The 16,685-nt window shown below is 40.9% G+C and overlaps 1 protein-coding gene across 3 annotated transcripts in view; it reads right to left on the bottom strand.

Moving 5' to 3' along the window:
* The window catches only part of HSPBAP1 (HSPB1 associated protein 1), a 60,177-nt gene that overhangs the window by 6,255 nt on the left and 37,237 nt on the right, over positions 1–16,685 (bottom strand). For 2 of the 3 annotated variants that reach the window (XM_080797929.1, XM_080797931.1), the window contains exons 4-6: positions 12,387–12,523; positions 8,132–8,303; positions 5,115–5,198 (exon numbers count right to left, since the gene is read on the bottom strand). In XM_080797929.1, coding sequence (XP_080654055.1) covers positions 5,115–5,198; positions 8,132–8,303; positions 12,387–12,523 — 393 coding nt within the window. The remainder of the gene's footprint in view (positions 1–5,114; positions 5,199–8,131; positions 8,304–12,386; positions 12,524–16,685) is intronic. The other variant, XM_080797930.1, reaches the window with a different exon arrangement.

The following is a 16,685-nucleotide window of genomic DNA, read 5'->3' as shown; positions in this document are numbered from 1 at the left end:
GAGCCACCCAGGCACCCTGGGAATAAACCTTTTTTTAAAGAAATGTCCAAATCCAGTGTGAGGAAAACTTTAAAACACTCCTGGAACAAAGACAACTAGACTTGGACAAAAAGAAAGGTATCTCATTACTGGTTAGGACAATTCAACACCATAGAGCTCATATTAAATTTAATATAAATGGAATAAAAATATCAATTGTTTATTCCCTGAAGGTGGATGTATTGATTCTAAAGATCATACAAAAAAAAAAATTCAAGAAGAGTCAGGAAAACACTGCAAAAGAAAAGGTTTCTGGCCCTACAAACACTAAAAACATCCTATAAAACCCCTCTAAGTAAAAAGGGGTAGAAGTGTTGAAACAATGTGAAGAAAGGCCAGTGGAAGAAACAGACCTAAGTACACAGAGATATCTGGTATATGATTAAGGTAATATTTCAAATCATCACAGAAAAGACAGACTTTAAAATAAATGATGTCCCTGACAATTCTATTGTCATGTGGTAAAAAATAATGGATCTCAACCTTACACCATACACTAGTAAAAACTTTGAAATGGATGAGAGACCCAAATGTAAAAAAATGAAACAATCCAAACTAAAAGAAAGCATTGGTGAATTCCTTTACGACCTGGAAGAGGGAAAGGTTTTTTCCAGCTATGATTCAAAAATCAGAAGCAAAAAAGTTCAACAGTACATCCTGTCAGTGAGGCTGTGGAGAAAAGAAGCTTCCTCAGATGCTACTGACAGAAAGGCAAAATGGCACAATCACTGTCAAATTTGGCAAAATTTGGCAAAGCCTAACAAAATTAAAGCTGACTCACTTTTAAGACTCTCCCCAAAGACACTCTTCCAGCAAATATAAAACAACATATGCACAATGTTATTCACTGGCATTATTTCTAACTATAAAAGACTGAAAAGAACGCAAACATCCATCCACATGGGAACCAGGAAGTGAACGATGGTGCACCCGTACAGTGGGATACTACACAGCTGTTGGAAAGAAAGTGAAAATTGCTCCGTACTATGATTCACCAAATTCAGAATAGTATTGTAATGTGAAAAAAGCAGGGTGCAGAACACTAGTTTATTACTTTCAGTGTAAGAAAGGAGAGGAAATATGAGTATGTGTGAATAAGCACATGAAACATAAAAAAGTTTCTATTCTTATTCACATATAAAGTCATACATGAATATATTTATTCATTTACTTAATTATTTACATATATGTTTACAAAGAAGACACACTAGAATGATGAACTAAAAGAATAGAAACGGAGCCCTGTGGTGGGGGGTAGTGGGGAGAGAGGGATGGAGTGGAGGGAACAAAGATGAAGAGGAAACTTCTCTATTTAAAGGAGACTTTTTTTTTTTTTAAGATTTTATTTATTTATTTGTCAGAGAGAGAGAGAGAGAGAGAGAGCGAGCACAGGCAGACAGAGTGGCAGAGGGAGAAGCAGGCTCCCTGCGGAGCAAGGAGCCCGATGTGGGACTCGATCCCAGGACGCTGGGATCATGACCTGAGCCGAAGGCAGCCGCTCAACCAACTGAGCCACCCAGGCGTCCCTTAAAGGAGACTTTTAATATCATTTTAACAATTTAATGTTTTACATATTCAAAATATTAAATGAAGTCAAATTATGAAAAAAAGTAAATCCTAATGCTGAAAACAAACTGAAACAAACAAAGCTACCTAAAATTAGTAACATAGCCACAAGTGAAAAGAATCCCTTCACAATGAATTCTGAACACAGTACTTTGTAGCCCCTTAGTGGGATATAGTCTAATGATAAAAAGGATTAAAAAGAAATCCTAAATTTTATTTGCAAGTTTCATTATTAGTAATAATAATATTAGAATTTTGAAATTGTAAATGTAACACCTTAAAAAATATATGGGTGGACAAATGTTTATAGCAGCAATGTCCACAATAGCCAAACTATGGAAAGAACCTAGATGTCCATCAACAGATGAATGGATAAAGAAGAGGTGGTATATATATATATATATATATATATACATATATACAATGGAATACTATGCAGCCATCAAAAGAAATGAGATCTTGCCATTTGCAACGACATGGATGAACTAGAGGGTATTATGGTTAGCGAAATAAGTCAATCAGAGAAAGACATTTATCATATGATCTCCCTGATATGAGGAAGTTGAGAGGCAACGTGGGGGGTTTGGGGGGCAGGAAAGGAATAAATGAAACAAGATGGGATTGGGAGGGAGACAAACCATAAGAGACTCTTAATCTCACAAAACAAACCGAGGGTTGCCAGGAGTAGGGGGCTAGGGAGAGCGTGGTTGGGTTATGGACACTGGGGAAGGTATGTGCTATGGTGAGTGCTGTGAAGTTGTAAACCTGGCGATTCACAGACCTGTACCCCTGGGGCTAATAATACATTATATGTTAATAAAAAAATTAAAAATTAAAAAGGAAAAAAATATATGGGTGGGGCACCTGGGTGGATCAGTTGGTTAAGCATTCAACTCTTGATTTCAGCTCAGGTCACGATCTCAGGGTTATGAGACTGAGCCCCATGACAGGTTCCGTACTGGGCATGGAGCCTGCTTACAATTCTCTCTCACACTCTGCCCTCCCATCCAAGGTGGGGGATATATATATATATATTATTTTTTTAAATATATATTTATATTTATATGTGTGTGTGTACATATATATATACATAAATTTGTATCAAATAAGTAGATGTTACTGTTAGGATTGATCCTGATTTTCAGTGTAAGAGAAGAGATAAAAATACAGAAACAAATAAGAAAAAATCTATATTAACCTAAAATTAGAATTATAAATATACCCATATCTATCTATCTATCTATCTATCTATCTATCTATATTACATTCTGGTTTTATTATTTAAAGGTCTAGAAACAGAAACATGCCAATAGCAATGAACAACAGCTTTAGAGCCCCAATCTAAGTTTCTAAATACCATTCCCCACTAAAGGGAACCATGACCACTTGGAGAAATTATCAGCTTCCAAGTTGGAGGCAGGGAAAATCCAAGGCAATCCTGGGGTATCCTCTTGTACCAGAGAGCAAGGATACATTCCAAGACAAATGACGACGTATCAAAAGGGCACAGGCCCGCTTGAAGGAGTTTACCAAAAACACAGAAGAGAATCAAATTCAGAATGACCTTGGCAAGCTGGAATGCTCACCCCAAAGAACACAGTGAAAGCTGAGGGAGGGAAGTGTGAAGTGTGGGATGTGGGTTTAAAGAACCAGTTTTACAGCTTCATGATGGAGGGCAACCTGACTCGGCAGCTGACCGGGTGGAAAAAAGCAGGGATACTCTTGAGCTGAGTATGAACCCAAAGCGAGATCAGATTCCTAAAAAAGCTACTGCAATATTTTAAGCAGCAAGAAGAAATTGAGGATCTAAGTCATGTGAGGGAGAAACCTTTATTCCATGAACTGAGGCCTCCTGGTATATATATATTAAGAGGGCTGCTCTCGACACAATAGTTTTTCCTCTTCATAGTAGTTTCTGTTTTTAAACACTTCTCATGTGCCAGGCACTGGATTAGATGCCTCTGGAGTGCGTGCGATTATAATCCCTGTTCCACAGGTGCAGAAACCTAGGCTTGATGGGATGAACTAACCATCCAGGTTACACAGCTAACAAAGGCAGACCTAGAACTTAAACCTGCATTTAGTTCTGAAGTCTATGATCAAAATGGTGAAAAGTCTGAAAAAATTTTTAGGAAGTCATATAAAAAACATCATTAAAGAAACCGAAGGTTTTGGGGCACCTGGGTGGCTCAGGGGGTTAAGCCTCTGTCTTCGGCTCAGGTCATGGTCTCAGGGTCCTGGGATCAAGCCCCAGATTGGGCTCTCTGCTCAACAGGGAGCCTGCTTTTCCCTCTCTCTTTCTCTGCCTGCTGCTCTGCCTACTTGTGATCTCTCCGTCAAAAAAAAAAAAAAAAAAAAGAAAAAGAAAAAGAAAAAAAAGAAACCAGAGGTTTTGAGGCTGGGAAAGAAAAGTTTAAAGGGACACACGGCAGGTATCATCAAATATTTAAAAAACAAAAACAAAAAAATTCTGTATAGTTTCAGAAATAATGGGTATAGTTCCAAGCAGGCAGGTGATTCTAACAATGAAAAGAGCCACCTTGAGAAGCGAAGTACTGTCAGGACTACTGCAGACGTGACTTTGGACTAGGACTGGACTGTATCTTGACTTTGCTCCGACTATAATTCAGCATGCTACCAGCAGCTAAGTAATTAACCAACTGAGTCCACTGATCTCCCGCCACACCGCTCATCTAACCCCCAAAGGCCACACCTCTTCCCTAAGCCCAGACAGTGCAGCTTCCTGTCACAGTCTCCCTGAGGCTCCACCTATGCCAAAGCCCTCCCCAGTACCCACCGATAAGGAGAGCCCGAGGGGAGGAGGCAGCAGCCACACGGAGAAGAGAGATGCAATCAGGATTTGGGTACAGGACTGTAAGATGTCACCAAAGCCTCTGCAATCAAAGCCTCTGGTTAAAGAGGCACAGGTGCAGAGAAAGCCTTGGTTCAGCCTCACTGGGCAGCCATGTTAATTGTCAAGTAGAGCAGGCAACCAGAATTACACAAAGTGTATTGTAGGGAAAAGGCCTCCTTCATTTCCCAGCAGAAATGAAACGATAAAATCCTAGCATTCAAAGACTCTTCTTTGAGAAAAGGCAGAAGCCAGGACTGAGAATTGTGCAATTAGTAACAAGGGCCCTGAGCCAAGAAGCAGTTTTCTCCAGTCCAGATGGGTGTAGACAGAACCGGCAAGTGGGACAGACACGGCAAATCCGGACAGGCCCACACCGCTCTCCTAACACCACCAGCTAAGGGAGAAGACTGCACACCAACATCAGGGCCCACCGTGCGCCCTTAAAAGAAAGAGAATAGTGCATCACTGAAAACCCTAATTCCGACCTAAATACCCATTAACAGAGCACTGAATACATAAATTATAGCATATCAAACCAAAGTAGTATTGGAGTGTTGGTTAAATTTAATCACTAAGTTTTATAGATAGGCTATATATATATGTATATATATATATAAAAGCAGGGATTACATTTATTAAAAAAAAAAAAAAGTACCAGCTCAATCCATGAGTTTATACTGACAGTGACAGGATCAATGGATTCTACGTAATGCCACCAGTGTCTGGGAACAAACAGAACCTGAAAAGCAAACAAACAAAAAGTAAATTAGCACAAGAACAGCACATTTTGTTTTAATGTCAGAATCAGACCCTAATCGACAACGCTAGGAATACATATAAATTCACAGCAATATTTCTGTTGGAAAGGGAAACAAGGAAAAAAACCCCACAACTCCCTTTTTTAACCAGCAAGTTCGTATGTTCCACAAAGGATGTTACTGCCAGCTTCCCCAACTTCTACTCTCCTTAATCCTGGGCCTGCACTGCCTGCATCTAAATCTTGGTAAAGGACACAGATTCTAATTTTTCCTCCTTTCCACTGCAAAACAGTTGCATACATTCTGAGAAAGGGTATAGGGAAAACTAGAGGAAGTAGTTTCTGTCTTCTCACAGTGTAAAATCTAGCCACTGAAGAAATAGCATGTAGAAAGGGGGCACTGGGTAGATGACTCAAAGGAGCCAACACTGGTGCCAAGGAGCCTCAGAAGTGGGAGACATCGGCATGAACCACGGAGGGCAGGGGCAGCCTGGTGTGCACGAAGTGTGGTCTGAACCAGGGTTAGGGGACGATGTAGAGACAGCAAAGAATGAGGACCCGCCAGGAGGAGAGGTAGTGCCAGCAAGGGAGGTGGGGCTGCTGAGGGACAGCAAGTAGGTCGGTCTTACTGTGGCAGACAGGGCAATGGGAGATAAGTTGGGAGGGTTAGGTTAGGGCCAGAGGAGGGCCCTGAATTCAGAATAAAGAATCTCTATTTTATTCTGTAAGTATTAAGGAATTTGCTAAAAAATTTTTTGAGGGGGGGTGCAGAAGGAGAGAGAGAATCTTAAGCAGGCTCCACACTCAGCGTAAAGCCTGATGTAGGGCGCAATCTCTTGAACCTGAGATCACGACCTGAGCTGAAATCAAGAGTCAGATGCTTAACCGACTGAATGACCCAGGTGCCTCGCTAAGAAATTTTTAGTAGGGGGATAGTTAAAATAGCAGTATCATGGGAGAGTCTGGGAAGGACAGGAGATTCTTACAGTGGCCCAACTAGTAAGTATTAAGATCTAAACAGGAAGGTATAGAAAACAAAAGTAATAGCCAGAGTCAAGAAGGACTGCATTTGTCCAGACTCAGTATGAGATTAGTACCCATGGAAGTTTGAGCAGAGAAGACAGGCTGATCCAAGGTTTTGGGGCTTCAGATTTGAAAAATGGGTGGCACGTGCTTTGAGCAAGGTGAAGCTAGGAGACAGGAAGAGAGCACCTTTTAGGAGAACGGAGCCCTAAGAAGGGCACTGCACTTAAGTCATTAGGAGTTCATGTATGTCTCATCTGATGAGATAGTGGTAAGAGATGGAGCCAGTTGTCGGTAGATTAAAGAATAAGCAGGATGTAAGGAACACTGATACCACAGACTGAACCATGCGTTCAAATATGACTATTAAAATAGAAGAAAAAATGAATTACCTAGCATGTCACACCCACCAGAATGGCTATGATAATAACAGGAATAATGGAAAAGAACAAGTGTTGGTGAGGAGGTGAAGAAATCAGAGCATTCACACATTCCTTCGTGGGAATGTAAAATGGTGTAGCTGCCATGGAAAACAGCTGGGCAATTCCTCAAAAAGTTAAACACAGAGTTACCACAGGACTCAGCAATTTCACTTCTAGGTATATAACCAAGGGAGCTGAAAATATACCTTCACCCAAAAACTGGTTCTCCAATGTCTACGGCAACGTTCTGCATAATAGCTAAAAAGTAGAAACAACTTAAATGTCTATCAATAGATGAATGGATAAACAAAAATACATGTGTAACAATGTAATATGTTCAGCCATAAGAAGGAATGAAGTACTGATAATATTCTGTAGGATTATATTATGTGAAAGAAGGTGGATACAGAAGGCCACTTGTATGACTGCATATAAGTGAAATGTCCAGATTAGGTAAATCTATTGAGATATAAAATAGATGAGGGGTTGTCAGAGGCTGGGGGACAGGTGCCTGGGGAGCAACAGCTAATAGGCTGAAGCAAGTTGCTCAAGTCAAATGATTTGAGTTGGAGTATTCACACGGGAAGGGAGCCAGAAAAGGGCCAGTGAGAAGGGGGTAAAGGAAAATAGGCAGGGAATAATTGAGGGAATAAAATCTCAAGAGTCTAAGAAAACCTTTCATGTCATTAATAAAATATCAGACAGCAAATGCCAATGTTGTAGAGGTGGTTTTCCCTACTGGACAGCAGCACTAAGAACAAAATCTTTGGAAATGTTTCAGACACAGTCCTTTATAAAAGGACCATCCATGCTTGCTTAAAGCAAATCAATCTCAGTTCGTTCTGCCTTTGTTGTCTCACCACCTGGATGCATTCCCAACTGCATTTTATGTGTCTGGGTTCTGGTATAGTTGAAAAGATAATAACTGTGAATAGACGTTCCAGGGGTGTTTAAGTACCCATGCCTTGACACTTTCTCTTAACCTTGTTAAAAAATGACTGTAAAGGGCGCCTGGGTGGCTCAGGCAGGTAAGCGTCTGTCTTTGGCTCAGGTCATGATTTCAGGGTCCTGGGATCTGGCCGTGTCTGGGATCCCTGCTCAGGGGGGAGTCTGCTTGTCTCCTATCCCCGGCCGCACCCTGCCACTGGCTCATGCTCTCTCTAGCACTCTCTCTCAAATAAATAAATAAAATCTTAAAAAAAAAAAAAAAAAAGATTGTGAGTCCTTGTTTTCCTCCAAAGTCATTCTCCTCTTCACCAGTAGAAAGAGCTATTATATTCCCTCCTCCCATAGTTCCATGACCTGTGAAGCTGAGAAGTTTGTGTCCGAAGCCTTCTAACAGCAGAGAGCAGCAGGGAAGAAAATCATTTTCATTTGTGTTGGTGGGAAGGCATGTGGTATAAGGACACGAAAGAAGTTATAGCTGGGGCATGCACTGACAGGCAATCAGTGTTTTAAGGCCCCCATTACCTGTCCTGGGTTTAGTGTAACCATATGTCTTCGAGCTTTGCGGAACTGAGGAAAACGTTTTAAATCAGGATTGACAACATTGATTTTACTGAACACGCTAGATTCTTCATAAGGGATTCTAGTTGGATAAAGGAAAGGAGTGTCTTCAGGAGGAAAGAGATGCCATCTTTTCCTAATTAAAAAAAAAAAATAAGGTAAGAGTTAGTACTCTGAACTTGAGACAAAACATCTAAGAAGGCAGCAGCTAACTATCCATTTTCATTCAGTCCATAAAGGAATACAGGGGCAATCTCAGGGGTCACCTGGCCCATCTCTCAGTGGCGGAATCTCCTAGGCAGAGACCTGGTGGAGATAAGGCGGCAGCCCTGAGGCAACCTTATTGCTGGCACAGGATATGGTTTGTAAGATCATTTTTTAAAAATCGTATTTTAGTTAAATTCAATTAGTTAACATATAGTGTATCATTAGTTTCTAATGTAGAGTACAGCTATGCATCTGTTGTGTATAACAGCCAGTGCTCCTTAATGTCCATCACCCAGTTATGCCATCCCTGCACTCCCCCCCTCCACTCCAGCAACCCTCAATTTGTTTCCTATGGTTAAGAGTCTCTTACAATTTGTCTCCCCTCTCTAATTTCATCTTACTTTATTTTTCCCTCTCTTCCCCTATGATCCTCTGTTTTGCTTCTTGAATTCCTCAAATCAGTGAGATCATATAATAAATGTCTTTCTCTGATTGACTTATTTCACTTAGCATAATACCCTCTAGTTCCATCCACCTTATTGCAAATGGCATGATTTCATTTTCTTTGATGGCTGAGTGGTATTTCATTGTATGTACCACATCCTCTTTATCCTTTCATCTGCCTATGGACATCTGGGCTCTTTCCAGAGTTTGGCTGTTGTGGACATTGCTGCCATAAACACTGGGGTGCAGGTGCCCCTTCCGATCATTCTTTCTTATCTCAAATCAAAGTCTACCTCTCATAAGTTGTTTCTGTCCCTGATTCTAGGGCTATCCTGAATGATCCCTCCCTTTCAAATATCTGTGTTCTTATCTTCTGCAGAGCAGCTGCCCATACTGCTAGCCACCAAAGAGTTTCCAGACTCTTCTCCCAGTTTGGATTGTAAACTCCTTAAGTCAAACTTGTGTTAAGTTAATCCACAAGGAAGAGAGAGGCACAAATGATGCAACCCAACTAAAAAGTGGTAAAATATTAGAATTTTCAAAAAGAGAAAACTATAAAATGTTTCAGTACTTAAAATTTTTTGAAAACTTGAGGTGGATACATCTGAAATCACAAGACACCAGACACACCCATACTTCAAGTCAATAGAGGGGGAACATCTGAGGCAAAGAAGGGGAAGTGTTAAAAAGGAAGACACACAGACAAAAATACACAGCTGGGGAAGCGGAGAGAGAGAGAAAGAGAAAGAGATATGGGGACAGGGAGAGGAACGGGGCAGGGAAAGGGAGAGGGAGAGAACTAGTTCTGAGGAAAGGCTTAAAGCTCTCTCGTGACCCCTGGCAGTTACGGCGGGACCACTGTGTGCCTTTCAGTTGGCTGCTATTTTCAAATGAAGAAGTAGACATTAAAGTCTTACCTTGCCTTAGAGATAAAGCTGCTCCATTCCACCGTAGTTATGACCAGTTTGGGAGAATTCTTGGCATTTACTGTGTTTGAATGTCAGAGCTGGAAGAACTCTCAAGAGATCATCAGGCTAATTCTACCTCCAAAGTAGTGGAAAAGGGACCCAGTACTGGTTCAGTGTCATTCACTGGACTAGTGTTAGTGGTGGGCCCGGAACTAGGTTGCAGAGCTCCTGATCTCTTCAGATCCCAGCTCCTACCTCTGCCTCATGGCTGTGTTCTTAGAGGAATAGCCGTGAAGAAAACAATCGCATACTATTTGTTTTGCTCCACTTAAAATATAATATACAGTCAACCCTTCAGCAACAAGGGGTTTGAATTGCATGGGTCCATGTGCGTGCAGATGTTTTTTCAATAAATACAATACAGTACTGTATTGTATTTCTTATGATTTTCTTAATAACATTTTCTTATCTCTAGCTTACTTTTTCTCTTTTAGGATTTTGTTATTTATTTATTTGAGAGAGAGAGAATAAGTGAGCATGTGAACAGACGGAGGGGCAGAAGGAGAGGGAGAGGAAAGAATCTCAAGCAGACTCTGGGCTGAGCACTGAGTCTGATGCAGGGCTGGATTCCATGACCCTGAGACCATGACCTGAGCCAAACCAAGAGTCAGACGCTCAACCGACTAAGCCACCTAGGAGCCTCTCATTTCCTTTATTGTAACAATACAGTGTATAATACATATGACATACAGAATATGCATTAATCGACTGTTTATGCTATTGGTAAGGCTTCCAGTCAACAGTAGGCTATTAGTGGTTAAGTTCTTAGGGAGCCAAAAGTTATATGCAGATTTTCAACTGTGCGGGGGGCAGTACCCCTAGCCCCCTCATTACTCAAGGGTCAACTGCATATGCATCCTTCTCTTATTAATCAGAAAAGGTGGTCAATCACAAGGTCATCCCCTGATCAAAAAACGTTTCACTGTCCTGCATGCTAAAAAGAGAGTAAGAGGTTATTTGCCTGAAGGTAAACTTCCAGCTCCAACCTCCCTTTCCTACCTAACCCCTTTGTTTCCAATGCACAACTTATACTGGACAATTCACAGGGTTCTTTCTCTGTATACCACATGTTTTTCTAGGGCTCTGCTCTCCCATGTCTTGACCATTCACCTATCCTTCAAAGCCCATCACAAATGGCAGCTCCTCTCTGGAATCTTCCTTAATCTTTCTACCAGGAACAGTATCTCTCCTACTTTTCAGTCCTACAGCTCTATGAAACCTTCCTCAGGAGCGTGCTCATTCTGCCTTCTATCACACTGCCTGTGGGCTTGCCTGTACTCCAACTATAAACTCCCTCCAGGCAGAGAAGTGTCTTACTCATTCAACTCCATTCCCCCTGTTGGCACATGGTGCCTACTCCATGAGTATTTACTGAGGAGTTATTTTACTATTCCAGAGCTTATGAGACCAGAAAATATGCTCTATTACAAAGTTAAAATAAAGCTATATTAATTTTATGGCACAGAAAGAACCCAGGTATTTTTGGGTAATGTTTTCCCAACTGAATTTCTTTCCCAATCCAGAACACATGGGAAAAAGCTTCTTGCAATGATACCTCTCTTACCAAGTTTAAGGTTCAGACTATCAACTTCCTAAGGGCAAGGACCAGCTACTTGTGGATCACTGCGGCATCTACAACTCATAATAATGTACCTGAAATGTCCTAGATCCTTTAATAAGGACTTAATGAATCCAGAAGTGGACTGTCTTATACCATTTTATAGTTTTCAAAATACATCACCTACGAAATCTATTCACATACTTATTCACTGTTTCTCTTGGATCCACTCATAATCCTTTTCATGTCTCGAGGGTCTGAGAACTTAGAAATGGACATTTCTCCTTTTCCCTGTGTACTGTCCTGTAAATGTTCCGAAAGGCCAGGAAAGGAGACTTGAGCATCACTAATTGGGAGAAAATAAGGCTACACTATAACATTCTGAGTAGGTCCTCCAACTAGCAGAAACATGTAAATTCTCATGGAAATCCTGGAACCAGGGACTATCAGAAGTATGCCTGACAGATGGAGAAGAACTTACCTAAAGTAATAACATACTGCATTGTGTCAACATGTAGGCACAGACTAAAATTTAGACTTGAAAGGGGCCATAAATATCATCTCATTCAGTGGTTCCCAAACCAGGCTCCCTAGCATCTCCTCACTGGCCTGAAGGTAGCAGCAAAGCCTCTTTCTTTCAACAAACTGCTCCACTCTTGTTTATTTAGATTTGAAGAAAGGGTCTTCCTGCTTTTAAATAGAATTTTGAAAACTACAAATGCAGACTCTTACATAACAGAGCTAAGCAGACAGCTGTCTAGCTGGACTGAGAGTAGAATCCTGGAGCTCTAGGATCAGGATTCTGAAGGTAATCCTGATCATAACTGAGAGACACACATGGAAGCCATCATTTGACCTGTTCCCCTTACTTCAAAAGGGAGGAAACTGAACCAGAGGCCAACAGATCGGTCTTGGTCATGAGGCAGGCTGAGGGGTGGAGCTGGGACTAAACCTTGGTGTCTGCCACCTGCCTGATCCTCATTCCTCTTCCTGTGCAACACACACACACACACACACACTCACTCACGCACCTGTGCATTACCTTCCTTGTACCTGGAATACTAAGTTGCAACCATAGGAGTCCAGATGACAGGGTGTATGGGCCCCCATGGAGCCGATCCACAATGTACTTTCCCGTCCATTTCTTCCAGGAAACCCGAAGTCAGACCATATCACATCCTGTTTTGAAAATAAAATTACAGTCCGTCAAGAACCAACCAAATGTGCTGTATGGTAGTGTTACACATTTGTACTTGTGCATTTGGTTTTTGGCAGTTGGAATACTCTTTTATAGAAAATGCTATAGACAGAGGAGGTTAAGCTTCCAGAGCAATCCAAGAAATCTTTTAAAGCAATAGATTTAGACCAATAGAAGTACCTCACCATGAGTAGTTTTTCAACAAATACTGACTGTTCTAGAAGCTTGTGATGAATTAGTGAATAAGAAAGACAAATATGTCCAGCCAAGCGATGCTTACATTTTAGAGGTTGGAGAGAGAAAATAAACAACAGACATAATTATGCCTATATCTAGAGGAAGAATGTTTTACTCAGGCAGCAGGAACAACAGTGCAATGGAAACAGAAGTTTTTTTCAAGTCTCTGATGACACAAATAGAATGTTATGTCATGTATTCTAAAAGTTAAAATGTAACTCATTAAGGAGTGCACTTGCATGAGCTTCCGGGGATGTATGGAATTACTAAAGCACTATATATCGTACACTTGAAACTAGTATTACACAGTATATTACCTAACTAGAATTTAAATAAAAAATTAAAAAGATGTAAAAAAATAAAAATATAAATGTAAAAGTTTCTGAAGCTCAACTCAGGAAGCTGGAAAGCCATACTTCCTCAAAGCAGTGCAGATATTTCTAGGTGTAACTAGTGTATTAACTTTTTACACTCTAGTGACATTAAGCCTTCTCCTAGGTTAATAGAGTTATTTAAAACTATAGATGCTGGAACTTTATTTCACACCTACTAAACCAGAGCCTCCAGGTAGGGTCTACATATCTTTTGAAATACATATCCATAGATGACTTTTGCTATGCTCCCCAAAATCATGAAATCCTTAAGTGAAATGAACTTTGAATTAGCACAGTGCTCCCAACTTGGCTCTCCTTATGCCTGGTTCTGTGGACAAATCATGCCCTAGTCAACTACTGACCTATAAATACCATCTAGTCCAACAGTTCTCAAACCTGGATCCTTGGCATCCCCTTAGGGGCCAGGAGGTAGCAGCAAAGCTTCTTGCTTTCAACAAACTGCTCTGTTCTTGTTTAGGTTGGAATAAGGGGCTACCCGCTCGTTTTTTGTTGTTGTTGTTGTTGTTTTAAGATTTTACTTATTCATTCGAGAGAAAGAGAGAGAGAGAGAACATGAGCAGAGGGGAGGGGCAGAGCGAGAAGCAGACTCGGTGCTGAGCAAGGAGCTTGATGTGATGCAGGGCTAGATCCCAGGACCCTGAGATCATGACCTGAGCTGAAGGCAGACGCTTAGCCCCCTGAGCCACCAAGGCATCCCTATTTGTTTTTTTAAATCATGAATTTTTCCCATTGAGTTTTAAAAAATAAAACAAAACAAAAAACACTTCCATGTGAAGAACCTGGGCCTAAATGCTGACACTTCTTTTATCAGTATCTTCCATCTACCTCTTCTATTTTTAGAGACAAACCATTAACAGCCGTAGTCAAAGAGAAAGAGGATTTTAGAGGGACATTTAATGGGTGGTTTTGAGGAAGACAAGAAAAAGCGTTTTCATTTTTGTTTTGAGTAATGAAAGTAGTGGACGAAGGGCATATTACTAATGTCTGTTACAGAGGGGGAGTTCTTATAAGGTCAGTGCTGTTGTAAATGCGTTCACATACAACTCCCACACAGCTGCTCCAAGGAGTGGCAAAGATCCTGGCCCTCTTGATAGAGCCTATAAGCTCCTCGCAGGGAGCTCACCTCTGTATTCTCCATGCCTAACATAATACCTGTCTCAGAGTAAGCGCTTAAAACATATGTTCCTTGGCACGGAAAGAAGAATCTGTTGGCTTATTATGGGTTAATGGTTCTGGTCTTGGTATGATGTTCAGTGTTCAGAATACATAAACTAACACAACACAGGGCTATCTTTCAAATCTAGTAATAGAAGACAGTCCCATAAATCAACTTATATAATGTGGCAAGTGCTCTGACAGAAGTGAGCAGAAGGTGCTCTACAATCACTAATGAAAGGCTCTTGGTCCAAGCAGGGAACTTAGAATAGGCTTCCAATTAATTCTGGCCCTTGCTGAACAATCCAGCCGGCCTCAGTTCGGAATTTAACTAAAGGTAGTGGAAAGACTTGCAATGCAGAAACAAAAAAACCAGAGATTTGCCTTACCTAAGAAGGGCCTTGTGGAAGTGATTCTTAATCTTAGAGATAAACTCCTCTAGGAAACTAATGAGTGGTAACACCCCTCTCCACAGAGAAATGCACACATATACACAATTCACATATACTGAGGGAGTCACTTGGAAGACCCTATGTGAGAAACTCTGTTCTAGAGCATTGCTTTAGAAAGAATCACAGAAGAAGATTTACCTATGGGGGATAGAGGTTCTATGAGAAATTGGCAAGAGGCTTTGACTGACAGCAATGACAAAAAAGGAAAAATTATTTGGGAATGATTAGATCAGGGTGACCTAAACTACCTAAAATTCAGCTGCAAATTGGTCAGGAAAACCAAAGGCTGAAAAAAAAGGAAATTTGTCAGAAAATAGCATTTAGTGTACCTATTTTGTGCCCCCACTCCCAGACTCTTGAGAGCTGAGGCTTTCCTGCCAGTTGTGTTCAGCTACTTACAGAGTCAAATGTCTGAAATCAAAGTGGGTACAGAAGGAATCTACCTTGAGTCTTGCTGGAAACAGTGAAATGAATAAAGGTGATTGGTGGGGTGATCTACCCTGGAGTCTATTCCCACATCCACCTCAACAGTTGGAAAAGTCTAGAAATCATCTATATCCATAAAATTTTATTTGACACAATCACTGAAAAGAACAATCAAGTGTTTGGTTCACTGTGTTAAAAAGAAAACTGCAGACTAAGGATGGAGTTACTTGCGTAAGTGATAGGCCAAGACACCAAACCAGGGCTTAATATTTAACTGTAGTTCAACCTCTCCCAGAAATGGGGTCTTAACTAGTAGGTCAGGAATTTTCTGGTCAGCACCAATGAGGTAATCCATCACATGGGCCATCTCCACACCTACCCCCACAGGAAGCTGAGGTAATCTGCTTGATAAAACTCCATGCCCTTCCCACTAAGGGAAGGTGTTCTTACCTGAATCAACCCTTTTTTAACCTTTGCTAATAACTTCTCGTCCCACCCCTCTTTCTATAAAAACCTTCCATTTTGTAGCTCTCCCCTACTTGCTAGATGGGATGCTGTCTGATTTCTTCAACAAAGCCAATGGGCTCTTCGAATCTACTTGGTTGAATTTTTTAAACAACTGCTCACTACAAAATACCTGCTTTCATGTAACTCACAGAAGAAGGTTGTAGATTTGCTTTCTACAGACAAGTTTATTTTTTCTTCTGCCAAAAATTGCTGTCTTTAAATTATCTGAAAAACTGTCATGCCTCTTCTTTTTTTAATACCTAAACTCCGTAGCATTAACTTTCCCCCCCAGTTGTTATCTTCTCAACTACCTTTGTCAACAGCACTCTTAAGCCTGACTCCCCAACCCCAGACACAGCCTACATGAAACCCTGTCTATGGGCAGCACTGCATGACCTGGACATTATACCATTCATGTACTGTCAGTTTCAGCAACGGAATTATGCCATAGCTCATCTTGGCTTGAATGCCTTTTTCTTATGAACTGTGGCCTAGCTATACTAGCCATATCTCTTCAGCCTTGACTTACTAACAGATTGTAGGAAAAAGCCATGGGATCCTACATTTATCCCTCTTAAACTAAATCTTATTTCATTTCTGCCTGGCATTTTACAATGTTTAAATCAACTTGTCTACAAGACTCCCAAGCCTTATCTCAAGTCCTATCTTCTCTCCTATTTAAGACCAGACCCACCACTTCAATTGCTAAGAGGTTATTACCACCTGGTTACTTAATTCTTATAGCAGGCCAGATCCCAGTACTAACATTTCATGTGTATTATCTCTTTTAATCCTTATGAGATTGAAGTTCGATACACCCATTTAACTCATTTTTCTACACGGAATCCAAGGGATGTAACTGGCTTTTGACAGTACTGTTAAAAAAAAAAAAAAAGTGCATACATTCTTGTCTGTCGTAACAAGTGGGAGGAGGGTGCTACTGGTATTCAGTGGACAGAGGTCAGGAGGCA

The sequence above is a fragment of the Martes martes genome, assembly GCF_963455335.1.
Source record: "Martes martes genome assembly, chromosome: 1".
Lineage (NCBI taxonomy): Eukaryota > Metazoa > Chordata > Mammalia > Carnivora > Mustelidae > Martes > Martes martes.
Note: the sequence above shows the minus strand (reverse complement) of the source record. Positions and strands in the feature narration are given on the sequence as shown.